At 39.8% G+C, this 22,617-nt stretch overlaps 2 protein-coding genes across 2 annotated transcripts; one reads left to right on the forward strand and one right to left on the reverse strand.

Annotated features, from left to right (window-relative positions):
* Window positions 1-36: 36 nt before the first annotated feature.
* Window positions 37-5,430, reverse strand: LOC127783359 (mediator-associated protein 2-like). Its single transcript, XM_052310615.1, has 6 exons — window positions 5,120-5,430; window positions 3,438-3,543; window positions 3,267-3,351; window positions 2,529-2,612; window positions 1,683-1,787; window positions 37-1,137 (listed from the first exon to the last, which is right to left on the reverse strand). The coding sequence occupies exons 1-6, from the start codon at window positions 5,125-5,127 to the stop codon at window positions 860-862; spliced, it is 666 nt and encodes a 221-aa protein (XP_052166575.1). The 5' UTR covers window positions 5,128-5,430; the 3' UTR covers window positions 37-859.
* Window positions 5,431-9,430: 4,000 nt separating this feature from the next.
* LOC127782674 (dioscorin DB3S-like) lies at window positions 9,431-11,958 on the forward strand. Its single transcript, XM_052309942.1, has 4 exons — window positions 9,431-9,949; window positions 10,333-10,503; window positions 11,293-11,346; window positions 11,435-11,958. Exons 1-4 carry the CDS (start codon window positions 9,431-9,433, stop codon window positions 11,519-11,521), a joined length of 831 nt encoding a protein of 276 aa, XP_052165902.1. The 3' UTR covers window positions 11,522-11,958.
* The last annotated feature ends 10,659 nt before the right edge of the window (window positions 11,959-22,617 follow it).

Genomic DNA, 22,617 nt, shown 5'->3' on the forward strand with positions numbered 1-22,617 from the left:
CAAAAAAAATAAACAGAGGTGAAGTCGAAAATTCAAAAATGTGCGGCGAATCACGCGAGAAGCGAGCGGTGCAAAGAAGCGCCCGCGCGCTGGTAGGAAGCGTGAATTGCCGGCGAAGGTTAGCTCTCGCACACCAAGGTTAGGCACCCGGGTATTCAGGATCAAGAACCCGGGGACTCTTTACATGTGCGTCGTTGTGGAAAAAAAAATCCAAATCCAAATTCATAGAACATCAAATTTGCCTATATTTGACTCTGCTGCTCAGTTCAGAGAGAAGAAAAAACAGGGAGCATCAAATCAAAAATACATATATTTTTTTCAATTTCTAATTCCTCGTTTTCCGTACACACACATCCTAAACCATTAAACGGTGCCTATTTTTTTGCAAAAAAAAAAAAATACACAGAAAAGTTACTTTAGAATTAATCATACACTGATGAGTCATCTGTTTTACATGCGAGGGGGAGTTCCCAACCTTAATCTCCCGAATACACCCAAAGCCCACCTGACATACGGCTTGACCGGCAAAACAGCTCAGGTCTCATTTGTGTGATTCATGCAAAAGATGTTACATTCCATGGCTTGCAACAAGTAGAAGGTGCTTTGTAAAGCCCTGTCGACCAAGCTTCAGGCCCGACCAAACATGTCTTCTTCAAGATACATAAACCATAACGATATAACTCCAGCATATCATGCATGGGGCTGCAGCCCTCGAGCCTCATCACAGAAATGCAATTGAATCAACCTAAATGCTCAGGAAATTCAAGACGCCTTTCCTGCAAAGCTCCGGGGGAGTGCCGACAGTTCAGGGAAAATTAACCTCTCTTCTCCTGACCCCCCGAGCTACGATGATACTGCTTTACTCTGCGATTCTAACCTTCTTGTTCTTCTTCTTGGATTTCTCCCCTGGCGTCTGAGGAACCTCCGAGGTCGTGCCACTGTCGCCACCACGAACCTGGGATCCTTCAGCCGACTTGCCCGATACATTCGAGTGCCCCAAACTGCTCTCATCCTTTCTCTTCTGATTGTGTTTGTGCGTGGGCTCGGCACTCTGTTGGCCCAGTGATAGCGCTGAGCCTTGGCTGCTGCGGTTCTTCGACCCGCTAGAGAACCGAGACCTCGTCTTCTTTGAAGAACCTGGAAGACCGGACAAATTCAGATCAGTGACGGCAACTACTGTTTACCAAAGTGTTCTATTTATGATAGAAAAAAGATAAAACACTTCAGCTGTTGGCTGGAAACCTTATTAATTGAAAGTGCATAACTTAATCAAAAGAAATAGAAACTACAGAGATGGGCTTAGTATTTCTCTCTCAGAACAGTTCTTCGATCTTATAATACAAGGGCATGCATTGCATCACTGACATGAGTCTTCATAATATAAATCAGGAATTTGGCTAATCTCAACTTTCAATGATGCCCAAAAAATCTTAAGACATATAGTATGGTCATCACCTCATTACTGTCAATGCGAAAAGATTGAACAGCAATATGCACTTACAAAGTTTAATCTGGTGATACTGGATTTCTAGTTAAAACAGGAGGCTAAACCTATACATGTCAGTTATTGACTAGTCCAACTGGAATGGCATATCATGCTTGTCAAGTCTATATAATACATTTACCATAGACAGCAGAAGAGTGGCATCCTTACAAAAAGATGCCTGAGAAAATTAACTCACCTGCAGATTTCTTACTGCTAGGAGTGAGACTCCCCAAACCTGGCTTCTCCAGTTCTTCAGGGTCAGGATAACGAACTAAGCTAACTCGACGTGCAATCTTCCCAACTGGAATTTTTTTGTTATGATTAAAAAATATGCATACAGTAAGTTAAAAGAACAAGAGTGAAGTGCATGAGAGGTCCCTAAATTTGTGCGGGTGTGCCATCTAGATCCCTAAACTCTCAAAAATGCATTTTTGGGTCCTCGAACTTGTCTTGGGTGTCATATAGGTCCAAACGAGCTCCAAACCGCTCCATGCGTTGATGTGGCAATGCCACGATAGCATCTACGTGTTAGTTGGACCCACATGTCGTTCACATAGAAAAAAAATAAGATTAAAAACATATTTTCTCCTCTCTACATTAGAATTTTTATCTTTTTTTCTGTCTACCTTAAGAGGAGAAAATATGGCTTTTAATTTTATTTTTTATATATGCTTCACATGTGGATTCCACTGAGGCGTAGGCACCACTGTGGCAATGTCACGTCAGCGCATGGAGCGGGTTAGAACCCGTTTGGACCTATGTGACACCCATGACAAGTTTAGGGATCTATAAAGTGTATTTTCGAAGTTTAAGGACCTAGATAACACCCAGACAAGTTTAGGGACAGCCCATGTACTTTACTCAAAGAACAATATTAGCTGCCTCTCAGGAAAGGAAGAAATGATAGATGACCAAAATCACAAAAATCAAATATGCCAACAAACAGCTCAATTTAACAAGACCGATAACAAGTAAAAACAGCATCCATGCAAAATAGTAAAATACTGCAGAAATAAACTGCAAAGTTGGTATTTCAGCATACCAGCTTTTGCTTCTGGTCCGGATGGAAGGAAAACAGTTGCATCTGGTTGCTGAGCAGCAAAGCTAACAAGATCATAAGATTTCCCTGCCAAATTAAGAACAAGTACAGCTCAAACTTTTGGGAGAACTTTAAATTGTTATTGCCACAATAATTTAAAAGCAACGAACTGACGATCTTAACCAATAAAAAGAAGTTAGAAAACCTAGTAGCCTACTGCTAGTAGTCTTACTGATGAATGTTATCAATCTAGCTTCAAATCACAGATAACGAGGAAGCTGCGAGCAGATTTCACTTCACCAATCAAACTTCTGAACATCCACTAAACATAAAAACTTCTATATGTAAACTAAATTATAGCACCTTAATTCCATTTTTATTGAAAAAAACATTTAATAAGTATTAATTTGTTCATTTGTTGCCTAGAGATTAGCAAGCAACTTGAGCTCTGCAAAACACTACTAGTCATCAACGAACCAGCATTGACTTCATCTTCATACAAAAATGAGAGGCAAGCTTGACCATAGAAATGCAAGCAGTTCCGTTGATAGGATTAACATTGTTTGGACATTAGTAATGAGAAGTCTAGGTGCCCTCTTTGGGAAAAACTAATCAATAAGGTAAAAGTGTGATTGCATGAGCTAATACAGGTTGCGTTCAATCCAACTGTACAGAAAGCTGAAAAACCTTCGAAAGACATAATCGATCAGGTGCAACATAATTCATCTAATATTATCTTACCTGAGGAACTCTCCAAACTGCTCAATTTTCCATCACGGTGCAACTTAAGAGTAAGCTCTTGACCATGAAAATCAGACGCATCTAACTGCATGCAACACAGAAAAACATTATATTCAAGATCCCTTGTGCAGCATGCCACATGGCACATAATGAAAATAATATCCGTATAACCTGATTTAGAGGCCACTGTATTAGCCAAAGTTCTGTTGACTCTGTTTGTGATATATCAAGCATAGCCTCTTCGCTGTTCTCCTCAAATGCCGGTCCAGGCTCATAGCTACAATGGTTGGTTGCAGCAAAGTTAAAATAAATTACACACAATACAAAAACTTACCAATAAGTGTATAAGTGAAACAAAAGAAGCTACTGAATTCAATCCAAAAATCCACAACTATAATTATCCAACCTCCCTTATCTCATATTTGAGGCATAACTGTTAATCTGTTATTCAGAGAGGAATCAGAGCTACCAAATCCACAAATTTGATATTCCCTCCGTCCCAAAATATAAGCATTTTTAGCATAGTGATAAGTCAAAAAATTTTAACTTTGACTATTAATAGCAAAATAACAAAAAAAGTAATCATGTAAAATTGATGTTACTAGATTTATCATTAAACAAACTATCAAAATATGTAAATTTTTTTATTTAAAACATTTTACTTTTATATAGATATTGTTGATCAAAGTAGCATCTCGGAGACCGTGTCAGAGTCCAAAAATGCTTATATTTTGGGACGGAGTATATCAATAAAGTTGCAAATCCACCTAATAAGTTTCGTTCTGAACAAACATTGCATAGCTTTACTGTAGATAAATGCAATGCTCAAACAAAAGCATTCCTGCTTTTAAAATTGTTATTCAGATGTGGCTTTGACTATCACCCTACCAGTCATTTAGTCCAAAGGCAACTATTTTGATTCCTCTAAATGAACAATTTTTATAGCTTTCACTCCCAAACTCATGAATGGCCTAGTTTATCCCCAAACATCCACAACCTACAGGAACGCAAGGTAATCGACTATCTATATTGGGAGGAAATGAAGGCCTTTGGCTCCTAAGACGAACCAACAACAAGGAATGGTCGAGGTTGATTATACCGGACCATGCTTCATGATCCCTTCACCATCTCCACCACCAAACGAAGCCCCATCAGCTTCTCCAGCGATCCAAGTGCCCAATGTGCTAACAAGAAGAGCAATTGCTACCACCGCCTCACACGCACCAATAAACAATGGAGCGAGGCGATGCTACGAGGGTGGCTACGGATCTCAGGCGAGGGAGGAGGAGGCTACTTCGACGCAGCAGTGGTGTGAGTCGTAACCCTAAAACCCCCTGGCTCGCGAGGTAGAAGAGGAGTGCACCGCCTGATCGAACAGCGGTAGCAGATATATGTGTCTCCTGTTGTGCCCCTTCACAGCTGCCGTGTGGGACGAAGTGAGATCGACTTTCCCGATTAGTTTATGCAGGGGTGAATTAACAAGTCTGAGACAATGGATTTCAGATTTCATGAAGGGGAGTTCGTGCCTCCAAAATGCAGTGTTAGCAGTCACCCTTTGGCACATTTGGGAGGCGAGGAACGATTCAAAGAACGACAAGTCTGCGTCTAGTGGGACAGAAGACAGTGGCATATGTCAACATGATTGTGCAGCACTGCTACAAGGTGACGACTGCCCAGGCAATTTTCCTCATAAATGTCTTTCGAGACGTAATTTTCGGAGTGTATCCGGGATGTCCTCTGTAGTCTGTACAGATGCTACTTACTTGATCAATGAAGTGCCATGATTATATTATCTCAAAATAATCACGATACTGCTACACGCGTCAGAAAATGAGAAAAAAAAACGAACAGACCTCCTCATCCTGGTCGGCGAGGCGACGTTTTTTTGAGGAGCGGTGTCGCCGGAGAGACGGAGAAGGAGCAGAGGTGGAGAGGCGAGGCGACTCGAAGCTGAGTCGCCCGGCGCCCACGCCGCGCCGCGCCGCTGAGCGCCGAGAGCAGCAGCGAGCCCGCGAAGACGAGCTGGCGACGCCGAGAGGAGGCAACGGCGCGCGCGCGGCGCGTCTGGAACAGGCGAACGGCTGGCGGTGGCGGCGTGCGGAGAGCCGGAGGAAGAGGAGAGGAACCAGTGGCGTGGGCGTGTGGCTGCGCAGCCTGCGCTCGATCTGTGGTGTGGACTGAGGTTTGACTAGGGTTTTGCTATATACCCCTATTAAACATCTAAAAAGTCTAGATACCCTACTTCAATACTATGGGCCAAAACATCTAAAAAGTCTAGAATCAGTCCTCTATACAGTAAAGTCGGGTCACCACAGGGACGGGGACGGGGCCTGTCCCTGCCATCCCCGATGGTGAATACATATTAACCATTTCATTCACCACGGTAGATATATATTAACCATCCCCGCCACGTAAATTCATCGCGGGGAAATGGTGAACGGGGGCCATTGCCATCTCTAAGCATATAGAACACCATACGAAGTGACTTATTGTGGGAGACATTATGCAAATATGGAAATTCGCTCATGGACACCGTGCTCATTAAGATATTCATTTCTGATTAAATAAGAGAAAGAAACTGCACGAAAGTTCTGAAATACCCTTGGGCCACTTGTCAATTCTCCATCACATGTCTGGTTTAATTATAGTTTGGCACTAATAGAGAAACAATTTTGCATATGGTCAAAAAGACATTTTCGCAGGCAGTCACTTTACCCGCCTGCCCTAGAGGCTAGATGTCTCTAGGTGGGTAGCCGAAACACGTGTGAAAACATGATTTTCGCATAAGGAGCACTAAGCCACCCATGTGCAAAATCAAAATTAGGCCCTGAAAAAATCCGAAAAAGAAACCCAAAAACCTAACTCCCATTCCCATCTCTCTCGAGCTCACCATCGCCCGTCATCGCCATCGCCTCTCCCAAGGCCGAGGGCAGCGCTGCCGGATCTGCTGCCCTCAAGTTTGCCAGCGCCGTCACCCTAGTCACCGTCGCCTTTCCAGGGCCCAGAGCGGCGGATCCGCCCTTCCCGAGGGTGGCATTGATAGATTTGCCTCCTGAGTCCGTCACCTCCGCCGCCGTCGCCGTCGCCTGAGCTGCCCTTACCCACTGTCCAGCCCAAGCCCACGGAGACCGGACGGGAGTAGGAGGGAGGGAGAAAGAGGAGGGGGAAGTGGGAGAAAGGAGGAGGAGGAGCGTCGATGGTGCTTCGTCGGTGTTTCCCTCGATGGTTTTGTCGTCGCCGGCCGGTAGGAGTTGAGAGGAGAGGAGATGGATGTCTCGATGGGGGAGAGAGAGGGAGTGGATGAGGATGAGGGACTTTGACTTTTACGGTGAGGGTAGTGAGAAAATCGAGGATACGTAGGGTGGCATGGTTCCAATAAACCTTTTTTTTTATGCGGATGAAAATCCACCGACTACGAAAATCCTATTTTTTATACGGGCCTCTTAATATATTCGCCCAAAAAATAAACGTATTTTTGCAGGTGGGCATGTTAAAAGGCCTGCTCTTGTAAAAATTATTTTTTGCAAGTGAATCTTTCTTGGACAACCCTAAAAAGTTACTACGTACTCTAAAATCGTGAAGTCACGATATCCTATAGCAAAACTTGCTTCAGTGTGAATCGTCAACGATCAAGTAGATTCACGCAATGATATGTATTAATACCAGTTTATGCACAACACGAGCCAACAGTGATATTCAAAGTACTAATCATGTGGTTCATAACATAAGCCGACTGTACAGTTCACTTTTAAAATTTGATTTCTTTTTTTTGGTCTAGACTGTTTTGTCATTTATTGCTGGCTCTAAAAAAAAATCATGCACGCAGTAGCACCCTTTAAATTCTAACCGATCCTTACAAAATTCATACCGAAGGATAATCATGTCACAACATATATAAAATTAAGATTTGAACATGGTTTGCAAATTATATTAAATTATGTAGCCACACTGTACCACCAAAATGGTTGAGGATTTTTCCGAAGGAAAAAAAATGATTAGCATATGCTTTCTAAGGGGGAAAATGAATAACCGACTTAATTACACTGGTGAAGAAACCATCTTTGGTCGGTTCACCAAATTCCACAATAATCCCGGTTCCATTAAAAACCGTTAAAAATTTTTTGATCTTTAGTCCCAGTTGGTAACACCAACCGGGACTAAAGATAGTCCTGGTTCAAAAAGTCACCGGGTCGAATTCAGGCCCTAATTATCTTTAGTCCCGGTTGGTATAAATAACCGGGACTAAAAATAGATTTTTAGTCCCGGTTGTTTATACCAACCGGGACAAAAAATAAAACCACCCGCGCGCGGCACAGAGTCTCGATCTTATCGTTCCATCCCCTTCCCCTCTCTCTCTACTCCCTAGCTCTCATATAAACAGCAACCTCAGAGTCTTCTCCCTCTCCCTTTTCTCCTTCCCCTCTCCTCCTCCTCCTCCTCTACCAGAGCGTGCCCGGGCGGCGGCGGCGCTGGCGGCGGGCCGTGGGTGGCGGCTGGCCGTGGGCGGCAGGGAGCGCGGCGGCGGGCGGCGGGCCATGGGCGGCAGGGAGCGCAGCCGCGGGCGGCGGCGGGCTGCGGGCAGCAGGGAGCGCGGCCGCGGGCGACGGCGGGCGGCGGCAGGGAGCGCCGCCGCGGGCAGCGGCTGGCGGCAGGCCGCGGCGGCAGGGAGCGCGGCCGCGGGCGGCGGCTGGCGGCTGGCGGCGCCCTCTCCTCTGCGGAAGCAGAATTTTCTTTTTTTTCCTGAATTTTTGATACATTTGGATCTAAGAACTTGTGATTCATTGGATCTGTGATGTTTGGATCTGTGATGTATATGATGTGTGATGTATTTGATGTTTGGATCTGTGATGTATTTCTTTAAGAATTTGAGTTGTAGTTTTTTGATAATTTGTGATGTGAATGATTCATTGATTTGGGGATGATACTTTGATTTTGGGATATTTGGGATATTTGGGGTGATTTGGGAAGCAGCAACTATTTGGAAAGAAACAATGAAAATAAAAAAAAAGAAAAAAAATGGTGACCAACAGGGACTGTGCTGCCACCAACCGGGACTAAAGATGTATCTTTAGTCCCGGTCGGTTATTTCAATCGGGACTAAAGATACAGATCTTTAGTCCCGGATTCGTAGTCCTAGTTAGAAATCCGGGACTATAAAGGGGTTGCCAACTGGGACTACAAACCATCTCTCCACCAGTGTTACCATCGATCAATCAATTATAGTCGCGGCTTTGCCCAGCGGCTGGAGCTCATTCATACGAAAACCCACTAATGCTAAATTAATTTACATAGACATGACTTAATCAAGGATGTTCCTTGCTAACTGATGATCGAGTAGCTGACTTTTTGCGATCGATTGACCAATAATCACAGCTCCAACTTGAAAATACTAATGCATGGTACGGGGTTTCATGAGGAGAAATGAACTGTTGCCGACTTGCCATCAATTGATCAATAACCACGACTTTCAACTCGAGAAGACTAAATTAAGTTATATATACCAATAATCAAAATTTAATTGTATATATTATTCTAGGAGAAATGGATGATTGTCTATATATATATATAAACAAATTATTGTATGGAAATTGCTAGTTTTGTAGTGACCGATGAGCTGGATTTCCTCAAATCTTACACAACTGTCTAGTGGACAACCGATATTTTATCGTGGTACCCAAAACATAAATATCTCGATTAGATTTACAAGCAGTATTAAAGATAATTTTGATATTTTTAGTTCAAGTCTTAAAAATATCTTTAGTTTTGGTTGGTGCAACCGATACTAATAATGCATCGATCTTTAGTCCCGGTGCACGCATTCAAGCATCCAGGCACATATCCAAGCATCCAGACACACGCACGTACTATACACCTTTGTCTAGAACTGGGCACATATCTGAAGATAATTAAGAAAACCAAATTAAGTCTTAACGCCGTGTACTTATCTGCTTAATTAATAAGAGTGATCAGAGACGCAACCAGTAAGTACGTTGTGCAGCTTGTGCTCCATCCATGCTGTACGTACGCATAGCACGTACAATAATAGTTCCAACTTGACATGCATGAACGAACACGTAGCTAGCTACCTTGCTGGCCCCTGTATAAATACCCCCATATACCCTAGCTCTATCATCCACCCATCCAGCCAGCCAAACAGTAGCAACATGAGTTCAGCTCGCCGTCTCCTCCTCCTCACCGGCGCCGCTGCCGCCATCGCACTCCTGCTCTCAGCCACCGCCCCGGTGGCTGGAGCCGAGGACGACGGCTACAGCTACATCCCTGGCTCGCCCAGGGGGCCGCAGAACTGGGGTAGCCTGAAACCGGAATGGGCCACCTGCAGCAGCGGTAAGATGCAGTCGCCGATCAACCTCGGCCTCCTCGACCTCACCTTGGCTCCCGGCCTCGGCAACCTCAACTACACCTACCAGAACGCCAACGCCTCCGTCGTCAACCGTGGCCACGACATCATGGTCAGGTTTGACGGCGACGCTGGTAGCCTAAAGATAAATGGCACGGCGTACCAGCTCCGGCAAATGCACTGGCATACGCCGTCGGAGCACACCATCGATGGCCGGAGGTATGACATGGAGCTACATATGGTGCACATCAATGCCCAGAACCAGGCCGCCGTCATTGGCATCCTCTACACCATCGGCACCACCCCGGACGAGTTTCTGCAAAAGGTCTGTTAAATATATAATTCACATAGTTTGCACACATGGCTAATGCTTCTAAGAAAAATCAACATTTGTAACCTTTTATAGTAACTAAACTAGCAATATATATTTTTATTGTCACGTATTTGTTGTCATTAGGTTCATATTTGAAATACAATATATATATGATGGTAATTTCATGGTTATCGACGATATATCATAAAATAAACTATTTGTTTTAACTTATTAGAGACCATATAGAAAACTAATATGCCTTCTATCGTAGAACAAAGGAAGCACCGATAATATCATCAATGGTTTTTCATGTCTATTTTAATGTGATAGTTTGGAGCAACTGATGAACCAAGATAGACATATTCTTGGTATGCTAAACTTCTTGTTGCATGCAGCTGGAGCCTTATATAATTGCGATATCAAACCAAGAAGGCCAAGAGAGAGTGGTCGCTGGTGGGGCAGATCCAAATGTAGCCAAGGGACAGGATACCGTGTACTATCGCTACATGGGCTCTTTTACCACACCACCTTGCACGGAGGGGGTCATCTGGACCGTTGTCAGGAAGGTACGTATGTATATACTAAGTAGGTTAATTTCACATTTTAAAACTATTTTATCATGATCTTAATTGAGTGTTATTTCTTGTCAAGAATTAATCTTTACACAGGATACCGTAAGGTACCACATCTAGTTTCTTAGTGACGATATATTAAAATCCTTAAATATAGTAGAATAATAAATATCTAAGAGAATTCTCAATAAATAGTGTTTATGGTAAGGTCTACGAGGACAAATAAGTACTCCCTCCGTTTCGAAATGTTTGACGCCGTTGACTTTTTAGCACATGTTTGACCGTTCGTCTTATTCAAAAAGTTTAAGTAATTATTAATTCTTTTCCTATCATTTGATTTATTGCTAAATATATTTTTATGTAGGCATATAATTTTACATATTTCATAAAAGTTTTTGAATAAGATGAACGGTCAAACATATGTTAAAAAGTAAACGATGTCAAACATTTCGAAACGGAGGGAGTAATAAAATTGGCATCCAAGGAACAACCTACTCAATAGTAGCTTTTACCTATCGAGCTCTCTCTCAGCGTGTACAACTTTCAAGCCCAACTCTACACAAGTTTCTTTGTTTCCTCTTCCAATGCCTTGGATAAAATTAACCCAGTTTCAATCTCTTGCCACATTTTATCCCACATATCACATTATTAAAGTTGTAAACAATCTATAACTTGAAGCACTGGGAATGTGGTAAGGCGACCACATTCAGTTTTAGTTGGTGAGGGAAGTTCTTTTAGTTATGTACTTATGTTCCTACGCTATTTGTCTTTTTTCTTCTTCAGGTGCGCACCGTGTCACTGTCCCAAATCACACTTCTCAAGGCAGCTGTGCTCACGGTAAGTGAAAAAGCCATTCATGTTTGACAGTGAACAATTATTATTTCATTTGTTCTTACTTATGATATGCATATGTGCATTCATGCAGGGTAACGAGAACAACGCGAGACCCCTTCAGGACGTGAACAACAGGGAGATTGGCCTGTTCCTTCCTCTCCCTCTGATCAACAACTGAACAGCATGCTTGACATACACAGCTGATTTACAACGCATCGCCCGACACACGCATGGAGAATCAGCAAACATATGTGTACTAATAAATACTCCCGCCTTCCCTAAATGTTTGACGCCGTTGATTTTTCTAAACATGTTTGACCGTTCGTTTTATTTAAAAACTTTTGTGAAATATGTAAAACTATATGTATACATAATAGTATATTTAATAATAAATCAAATGATATGAAAAGAATTAATAATTACTTAATTTTTTTAATAAGACGAACGGTCAAACAGTTTTAAAAAAGTCAACGGCGTCAAATATTTTGGGATGGAGGGAGTATATAGTATTACTCATGTTTGTGTAATCTTGTCATCATGGTGTCGCTTATATATATATATCGTCTTGATCACCTAGCTTCGTAAAGAGAGAAGCATATATGTTGTTCAATCACATCTGCATAGCATAATAATGCATGCATAGATTTTATATGTATCTCTTTCCAGTGCTGCTATGTGTATCTCTATACGATTAAATAAAAATAACAATGTTTTATGATTATGTAAATCATCATATTCATTTTCGTAGCATAGAAAGTATGTTGATAAGAATTTGGTTGCCGTGGAGTAGGCCAACTTAATATATAGTACTATCCAGCTGGAATTGTGCTATGGTAAACTTACAATGAGAAAACACCTGATCATATTGGGCATATCCATTTTTTAAGGGAAGGTCATATATATCCCTTTTGTACACATGGTAACCTTATCTTTAATGGGTGGTTAAATTGACCAATTAGATGGTGTTTGGAGGAATGACCTGTTAGAGATGTATGAACCCTGCACTGTCAGTCGACGTCCTGTGTTTCCATAGGATAACATCTGGAATGATTTGTTATTACGAGATACGGTGAATGACACACGTAATGTGTCATTTATTATGAACCGTTTATAGATGAGGGTCTTCATCTATAATGGCTTATAAATATGACACATTAGAGAAGAGTTCTTCTCTCTAATTGGCCTGGTTTTTAACTGTTAAATCAATGACTAATACCTGATCCCTTCAAATATTAATGTCCAGCCTGCATGGCCTGCTCTCTCTCTGTGTGTGCTGACTAGCTACATCTCAGCTAGCTATGGCATCTGCCTTGCCTTGTGCTTAGTTACATTTCTAGGTGCACAATTGGCTCCAATATTGTCCTTTTTTTTTTTTGACTTTGTTCATGTCTACAACTTAACCATTTTGCCCTGGTTGTGCTCTCTGATTGGTCTCACCCTTTGGTCGTCCTATACATGCCTTCCTAAAAGGTAAGCTTGTATGTAGGCCACCTTGTTCACGAGATCACTTACTTGATCCTAGTACAATCGTCTAATCTTTCTTATTACCTCTTATCTCTTTTGTCAATATTGTTGATCTTTCTAAAAACTATGTTGCCAATCTTTCTAATGTTCGATCATCAATATATTTGGAGCTACCTTGATTTAGTTCATGAAAACACATAATTAGATTTTTCACTCAAAAATCAGGTTTCATAAAATTACAAGCTTATATGAAAAATGTCAATGTTACGGATCAGGTATACATCCTATACTTAGATTCATAGCTACCATAAAATATAGAAAATTATATTTAAATATGGTACATAACTAGATAAGAATGAAAACTCCTTCCACGTGAATAGATGTTGTCGGAGTCCGACCTGAAAAAGGCAAGGTCTTATCTACCCGCATTCTACAAGGGCTCTCTGACTTTAACTTGGAGAGGAAGTTGCCTACCCATATAAATACAATGTTCCCTAGAAGGGGAGGGCATGGAATCACAAGCCATAGCTACAAGCCACAAAGCAAATTCGTCCGGAGGAAGTAAATATAGCTAGCCCCCAACTACAAGTCATCGGATAGTTCTCGACGACTAACAGTTGGTAGGCTAATATTAGCTAGCTTACTCCACCATTGTCATGGGCCACCAAAATCTCAGGACAGGTTCGTGAAATATATAGTTTTTCCATCTCACCTTTGTACGGTCTTCTTTTCTTATCTGCTTTGTTGTAAATGTAAGCCGTTATAGCACTTAGTCACTTGTCGCTTATCTTTTTTTTTTTTGTCAAATGCCCTTGTTAATTAAATTCTACCACTCATACGAGACATCATTTCTATAGAGGAGAATATTGGAGACATTGTTAGGCCTTTAGCCTGCTAGTCAACTTCAGCCTGAGATGTGCCCGTCAAACAACTCGAAGGCGGCGACCAAATGTGTTACACATTCAGGAGACTTGACAAAATGGCTAAAGATCTACAACATCTCAAATATTCTTAACTCGTACTCATGTGAATCTAGTTCCCAGGATATGCACTAGATTCACACTTTCATCTTAAACATGGTTATACATAGCAAGCACAAATAAGATGAAAGCGATTAAAATTTGCAACGACTCTAGAAATACATAGGCCGACCAGCCAAATAAATATATGAGAGAACAACGGAAGCTTGACTACCCAATCCTCAAGCACACCGACTAGGGTTTACCCCATTAAGTTCAAGTCCTAGAAGAAGCAGACGAAGCCTAATTTATAGATTTGATTGAGCTATCATAAACCTAATTTATAGATTTGATGTGGTATATCACAAAGCTAATTTAACATTTAACTTACCTTGAAACTATAAATTTAAGATATACTATAACAAGAGCACACATTTAGTGTAAGTTTTATCACAAAACTACAACGCTTAATTATATTTTGAGCTGAACACTAGAGGTCTAAACTCTATAGATTTATGGTAACTTTGTCAGTAAATCTGTATTTGTGTGATATTTCACCTTAAAAATATAGTTTCATCATAAATTTGCTACAAAATATATACTTGTGCAATATGATGCCCTTTTATCTATTTTACAGATTTATTCTATTAAATATGTACGTAAGAGAGAACACATGAAACTCTTCTAATATCACTTTTAGTGTATATGAGAATGATTTGACATCATTTTGAGGAGTTTTGGTTTGGTTATTGTTCTTTCTTGGTGCCATGTTGCAAAATTATGATTTGAGGGGGTTATAGTACATATGAAAAGCGGTTACCCACTTGAACAATTGGCTTTCTTCTCACTATTTGATGAGTCTATTCCTCTCCACCCCTCAATCTATTGGTGCCATGCAGGCTATCCTAATTTAATTGGTCTTCCTCCATAGCTGTCCTATCCACGCCTTCATAATAGATAGGCCTATATGCAGTCATCGTGTTTGGGTGGTCACTCACATGCTCATATGGTACAATAGTCCGATCTTTCCCACTTCTGACTACTCTTGCCCGTGTTTCCAATCTTTCTAAAATTTCTGTCACCAATCTTGTAAAGTTCATGTATTGGCTTAGCTTCGTTTTAGGTGGAAGGGTTTCTTGGAGATTTTCCTCGTGGCTTGTTGGCACATTTGGAAACTGCGTATTGGAAAGATTTTTCAGAATATTGATATTTGATGCTTGGTGGACTGCCTTCAGACATAAGATTCTCCTACATATCTGTAGGATGAATAACCCCCTACGACAAATAGTTGTTGATTGGTTACAGCTTTTGTAGTTCTTTGATCTTTATTTTTGCCTTTTATGTACGTATCTCTGTCAAACTGTTTTATTCCCTTCAGTTATAAAAATCACACTGTTAGGAAAGGCGCCTGGCAGTTTTCCCTTTTTTTTTTTTTCTAAAGTTCATGCTTTATTAATATACTTAGAATCAGCTAGATTTATTTTATGAAAAACACAAAATTAGATTTGTCACTGAACAAGCGGTTTCATAATATTACAAGCTTAATTATTATATTAAACATCAATATGAATCTATATGAAAAATAATAGCTAAAGTCACACCCATGAAAAGTCAAAAACATCCAAAGATTTTGTATATGGTACCGTGATCAAATAGCCTAATATGTACAATGGAGATTTTGGATATGGTACTGTGATCAAATTGCCTAATACATATATGGAGCGAGTAATGATTAATTGCCACTACTCTAGGTAATGTTCATTTCTGACTAAGATATGGATTTTACCCCGTTTATGTTAGAATGTTTTTTTTCAAACTGATAAATATGGTGTATTTCGTGTGAAAACTTCCTATATAAAAATTGTTTTAAAATATCAGATATATATTTTTTCAAGTTAAAAATAATTATAACTTAATTAACCATGTGATAATAGTTTTCTCATTTTATATACCCGTAGTTAATCTTCATCCATCACCTGTTCAATCCGATGGCTCGTATATTTTTGTGCTCGTCCTTACCGTAAACCTTTTCCTTTTCCTTTTTCCATATAATCTTGACCTATAATCTATATATGTACATCGAGTATATTTACATAAAATAATAGCCCCCCTAAGAAATATAAAATAATAATGAGAGCTTAAATATATGTTTGGTTGTCAGGTCTCGCCAGAGCTACCTAGCGAAGAATCCAATTAAGGCCTCGTTTAGTTTTCACACAAAAATTTTACACACTATCATATTAAATGTTTGAATAGATGTATAAAATATTAAATATAGACTAAAAAACAACTAATTGCACATATTGTGACTAATTTGCAAGACGAATCTTTTAAGCCTAATTGCTCTATGATTTGATAATGTGGTGCTACAGTAAACATTTACTAATGGCGGATTAATTAGGCTTAATAAATTCGTCTCGCTGTTTACTGACGGATTCTATAATTATTTTTTTATTAGTGCCCGAATACCCCACGCGATACCCTATATAATACCCGATGTGACACGCAAAAATTTTACACCCCTGGATCTGAACACCCCCTAAGTTTTCTTTTTACTGGATAAACACCCTCTAAGTTGATGATTAATTTATTATCCATATGCATGTTACCACATATAGATAGGTCAGCACAACTGGCCTTAATTAACCTTTTTTATTTGTTGTTGTCGACACAAGCAGTCCCCTACATATATAATTTGGCCATTAGATTTCTACTTATATTTTTATGAAAACTAAGAAAACATGCAGTAACCTTCTTTTATTTGAAAGCATTTCACATGATAAATCAAAAATATTTTTAACTACGCCTACACGCGTTTGGCATTCTAGCTAAAACTATATCCATTCAAGATGGGCATTCGAATGTGCCATAGTACAGCATGAATGGATGGAATCAATTTCTGATACTTTTTCCGTTCCAATATAAGTATGCAACCTAGTACGGATGAAACATACTACCTCCATATTTTAATGTATGACACCGTTGGCTTTTTGTCCAACGTTTAACCATTCATTTTATTAAAAAAAATTTATGTAATTATCATTTATTTTATTATGACTTGATTCGTCATCAATTATTCTTTAAGCATGACATAAATATTTTCATATTTGCTCAAAAATTTTGAATAAAACGAATGGTCAAACATTGGTCGAAAAGTCAACGGCATAATACATGGAGGGATTATTATGCAACTATATTGGAACAGGGGTGCAAACCATATTGGGATGAAGGGAGTATATATCATTCTGTGTGAAAATGCATGAAATCTGCAAACCATTTTTCTTTCAATCAACAAGATTCTTATCGATCGAGTACTACGTGCGTAAGGTACGTACATTTTGCTGAAGTACTCTCGTGGAAGAGCTAGCTAGCTCACTTTTCATGCAACAATTCATTAACGGCCATATTACAGTGGTCAACAATTCATTAATATGCCTTGCAGAGGCTTACTCCAAGTTGCTCTGCATAGGAAGGCCAATAATTTCTTTGGTACCTAAAGTGGTGGCGTGAGGTACATTACATTGTCGACAAATCGTAAATACGTACGTAACCCACTATCTTAAATAAGTAAATTTTGTCCTAAATAGTACTATGAGTTCCAGGCAATGGTGCCGTCTTATGTGATGGTCATACAGGACACACTAACTATCTCGATCTTATCTTATCCTATATGGCTAGATAACGTCGCACATTTCAATTTTGGAACAATAACTGATAAATCTTAAAAAATATTTGCAATTTAATTAGGTGGTCGAACCAAATATATATATACACGGTCGCATCTCACAAACTAGACACAAGTCGAGTGTTTTCTTTCGCAAAATACATTTGCATATACTGTATATATGAGACTCAAACTAGGGATGATAATTTTGCCCATGGGTTCGGGTATCCGCGGATACCTGACCCAATGGGCATGGGTGTGGGTGTGATTTTTACCTATGGGTAACCCATGCCCAACCCACCGATACATATGTATTAGTTAATTTCAACTTATCTCTTAACTTATACCCCTTTCTCTTGGTTCTTTTTTTATATAAGTTGTGATGTAATTCAAATTATAGTTGATAACTGATAATTTGGTAAATTATTAATTTTACTTCTCTTTGTTAAATTATCTATCTTTCGAGTTATTATTCATGTGAGATCCATTGGATACCCGTCGAGCATTTCCGTGCCCATCGGGTATGGGTACGTGCACAAAGTTTTGCTAGCTAACCCTAGTGGGTAGGGTTCAGGAGGGCGACGATAGGCATGCGGTCGGGCATTGTTTTGTTCTACCCATGTCCGACCCGACCCGTTGCTATCCCTAACTCAAACCTGGAACTCCCTCATCACACGTCATCTTGCCATATTATGTATAGAGCAAAGTTAGCATGAAATAATTTATTTTGCTTCCGCGATCTTTTTTTCCGAAACTCTTTTTGTCCGAAACTTGTGACAATAGGGAGGCATCTAAATGACTTTACAAAAAAAAATGGTAAATATAAAAATTATAAATTTTATCTCCATCAAAATTAAGATAAATACTTGGAGGCAAATTCTACTACATGATAGAGTGACTTCACGGTTTAGTTGTAGGACACCACACGAAGTGACTTCTTGTGGGAATCTGGAAGACACTATGTAAGTGTGAAAATTAGCTAATGGATAGCATGCTCATTGAGATATTCATTTCTGGTTAAATAAGGGAAAGAAAGCTGCACGAAAGTTTGGAGATACCCTTGGGCCACTTGTCAATTCTCCCATCATCACATATCTAGTTTAATTATAGTTTGGCATTAGTAGAGAAATAAATTTTGCATATGGTCAAAAGGCATTTTCACAGGTGGACGCTTGACTCCCCTGCCCCAGATGTATATGTAGCCACACTGTACCACCACAATTACTGAGGATTTTTCCGAAAGAAAAAAAATGAATAGAAGACGCTCTCTAAGGGGTAAAAAAAAATGAATAACCGACTTAATTAATTACCATCGATATATCAGCAATAATAGTCGCAGCTTTGACCAGTGACTGGAGCTCATTCATATGGAAACCCATGAATGCTAAATTAAGTTACATAGACATGACTTAATACCCACTAAATCAAGGATGTTTCCTTGCTAATGGAAATGATCGAGTAGCTGACTTTGCTATACATTGACCAATAATCACAGCTCCAACTTGAAAAGGCTCATGCATGGTACAGTGTTTCTTGAGGAGAAATGAACAGTTGCCGACTTGCCATCAATTGATCAATAACCACGACATTCAACTGAGTTGAAAAGACTAAATTAAGTTATATATACCAATAATCAAAATTGAATTGAATGCATTATTCTAGGAGAAATGGATGATTGTATATTTACACAAATTATTGTATGGAAATTGTTAGTTTTCTAGTGACCGTGATGATGAGCTGGATTTCCTCAAATCTTAGCCACCTGAATCTAATGACCAGGGAGTCATCTTTAAGCTTCGGATGAGAAGGAGACGAAATGGAGGAGGAGAGTAATACAAGTCACCAGCGACGACTTCCTAGTAGCAACAACAGTGCCGGAAGTATATATATGGTAGAGGACTTACAGTTTAGGGTTTCGGGGTGTTTTTGCCGCCCAAGGGGAGGGGAGGAGAATTTCTCTAGGCTTAGATCGATGTCCGTAGGCTTAGATCGATGTCCGTTAGTCGTATTCCTTATGTATCTACTATGTTATAAAGATAACTAGCTCTTCAATGATATGAGCCACAAATTAAGTTCACCCGAGAGATTAGAAAATCTCATATTAATTAACTTAAGAATGATTTTTTTTACCATTAAATCATAGTGGGCCTAAATTATTGAGGTGTAGATTGGTCGATAATTGTATACCATCCAACAATTTTATTTTTAAATATATTGTAGACACAAATTACCACTGTACGCATAGAAACATAAAGAGCCTTCTATTTTTAAAATATATAATATTGTGTACAAATTAAATTGTATGCATGGAAAAAAAATTAAGATTCCAACACTATTCAGTTTCATATAAAAACCATAATTTTATTTATAGAAAAAAAGGAGTTATGAATAAAATCTAATTTCTACCTTTTATCAAGCTCTGCTAATCCTATCTTCCTATATAGTTGGCACCCACTAAAGGGCATTTACTCCTATAAAATAAACCATGCAAGAAGCCACATCATCAATAATTCTAAGCCATCGGATCGTATCCTATCTTACTATAAAATTATCCCACACTAACTCCTTAAACTTAATATGCAAAGATGCCACATCATCATCGCCACATCATCATCCACTAATTAACAAGATGCCACATCATCATCCACTAACAATCATCACATTTAAACATCATGCAAGCATGCTATATCTTTATAGTTTTTATAATTTAAGAGCTTTTCAAATACAAACATATGAAATTATCATCCAACATAATTCACATAATGTTTCAATGTATATTTTTATTATGCTTTATGATATCCTATATACTTATATAGTTCATCCTCACATAGTTAGTGCTTAAATGATTAATCTATGGTCCAAATTTTCTTTCTCCTTTTTTCCTCTAATTAAGTCATATCACATCAATTGTTTTTAGCCTTTAGATGATTAATCTACGGTCCAAACTATCTCCCTACTTTTCTTCTTCCATAAAGTCATACCACCTTACTTTTTACGTTTGAATCACCATTCTACATACTATTTATATTTAAATTATCATAAACCACATTAATTTACTTAATCTGATGTTATCTAGCTATCTTACACGTTATTTTTTTTATTGTTATCGTACTAAATTCCCGCAGCAATGCACGGGGTTTCACCTAGTTAGTACATAGTTATCAGCCGTTGGATAAAGAAGCTACTCATCCATCTAATTTAATCATTGATTACTCATCCAGTCACCTCCCTTTAGCTCATAATCGCGCGTGACATTGTTATCCATTTTGCGCATAATACTATGTTTTCTCATCCCAAGTCCTCCGAGATAATGCAAATTAACTTATCTTTTTTAATACAACTCAAATTATTGTATAAGATATGAGTTTTGTTTTGTTATAAACAATTGGATAACATAAGGTAATTAGACATCATTAACCTAAACCTATTTTTGAAACAACCTTGAGATAAAGCAAAGAGGTGCAGACTACTCTAATTATGACGATATCCAAATTGTGCATGAAAATAACTTTCGTGCATCATAAAAAAACACAATGACATTTAAAAAAATAAAACATAAATTGCATTGTAATAGCAGAGGCGGCTATATATGAAGCCACATTATCATTTATTTTGTATATATACAGAGTTACATCTAATCATTTAAAACAAACTAGCAAATCCCGCGGCAAGGCACAGGGTGCCAACTAGTTATTGTATATAATTAAACAATTAATGGTTGCGGCATTCGGCAGGCACACAACAGGCCATCTGGGGAGGGCTACTTGAGGTGATGAATGATCTTAGCTACAAATGCACTTACCATCATTCCTATTTGGTTTAGGACTGCAAGCATCAATCATTTATGTATTTTTATTCGAAACAAAAACCATTTCATAATCTTCAAGAGAGATGTAATGGATTAATACGATTGATGCAAAACAAACTGATTTCAAAGATTGCTACCTTAAGAAATAGCCTGTGAAAAACGTATTTTAATGTGCATCCAGCTTCTTAATCCGCATGTGTAAAAAATTTTCACGGGCATTTTGTTTGGTCGTTCTGTAAAAATATCTGAACTCTCAACTAGAATTGAAGCAGATCAGAAAGCGCTCATACAAACAGGTTAATTATCAGCCGTCTGTAAAAAATAATTACCAGCGAGCTAGCGGCCGGATCCACGGCAGATTGATCCACTGCCTCGCAAACTTCGGTCGTCGGGATCTAAGAAGACGAGGGAGAGAGGGAGGAGAAGCGGCGGGATCCGCGAGTAGACCGCAGCCACCAACGTCCCCATCGCTGCAGTCACGCCACGCCATCACCGTAGCCGTAGCCATAGCCGTTACTGAGGGCGGTGGATCCAGCACTCCCGAGGGCGGCGCCACCGGATCCGCTGCCCGCCGTCGCCGCTCAATCCCACCACCACCACCTGCCGCTTCCAAGGTCGAGGGCGGCGGATCCGCAAGCTGCCGCCACTAGCTCCAGAGGTCGGTGGCGGGTGCATCCGCCCGCTGCCCGCCACCGCCCGCCGCCGCCGCTCCTGAGGTCGGGGTCGGTGGATCCGCACGTCAATGTCACCACCGAGGACGGAGGCGGCGCAGTGGGGGGAGAGAGGCGGTGCGGTGGGGGGAGAGAGAAGGCACGGATGATTGGAAAGCGGAGGCAGCGCGGTGGGGAGAGAGGCGGCGGCAGCGCAGTGAATGGGAGCGAGGCGACGCGCGTGGTCTAGGGTTAGGGTCTAGGCGCGGTGAATTGAAGTGCGAGGCGAGGCTTTTTTCCTTGGATATTTTCCAGCATTTTTCTTTTCGTTTGTAGGTACAAAACATTGCTGACAGATAATCAATCACTAAGTTTTGCTGACAGATTGGTTTCTACTTATAATATTGCTGATAGATATTTTGATCAAAAAATATTTAGATTTGCTGACATATAACATGTCATATTACATAGTATTGCCAACATATAATTTACCAAAAACCTTTACTACTAAATAGTCTAACAATAATTATTTATTTTTACCGACAGAAGTCTGTTGGCAATCTTGTGTCATGGTGTAGTGTAGCTAGTTGTATACATACAAAGCTTTACTTTGCTATATATCGATCGATCAACAGTTGCGGCTTAACACATTCAAGCATCCAGGCACCCGCACGTACGTACTATACACACGGACACACCTCTGTCTAGCACTGGGCACACATATCTGAA

This window comes from Oryza glaberrima, chromosome 8 (genome assembly GCF_000147395.1).
Source record: "Oryza glaberrima chromosome 8, OglaRS2, whole genome shotgun sequence".
In the NCBI taxonomy this organism is placed as follows: Eukaryota; Viridiplantae; Streptophyta; class Magnoliopsida; order Poales; family Poaceae; genus Oryza; species Oryza glaberrima.

Coding starts and splice junctions, on each gene's coding strand:
- LOC127782674 (XM_052309942.1), top strand. CDS start 9,431: ATGAGTTCAGCTCGCCGTCTCCTCCTCCTCACCGGCGCCGCTGCCGCC. Junction 9,950..10,332: donor CGGACGAGTTTCTGCAAAAG/GTCTGTTAAATA, acceptor TGTTGCATGCAG/CTGGAGCCTTATATAATTGC. Junction 10,504..11,292: donor TCTGGACCGTTGTCAGGAAG/GTACGTATGTAT, acceptor TTTCTTCTTCAG/GTGCGCACCGTGTCACTGTC.
- LOC127783359 (XM_052310615.1), bottom strand. Junction 3,352..3,437: donor TACAGTGGCCTCTAAATCAG/GTTATACGGATA, acceptor TGTTGCATGCAG/TTAGATGCGTCTGATTTTCA. Junction 1,138..1,682: donor TAGCAGTAAGAAATCTGCAG/GTGAGTTAATTT, acceptor CCGGTCTTCCAG/GTTCTTCAAAGAAGACGAGG.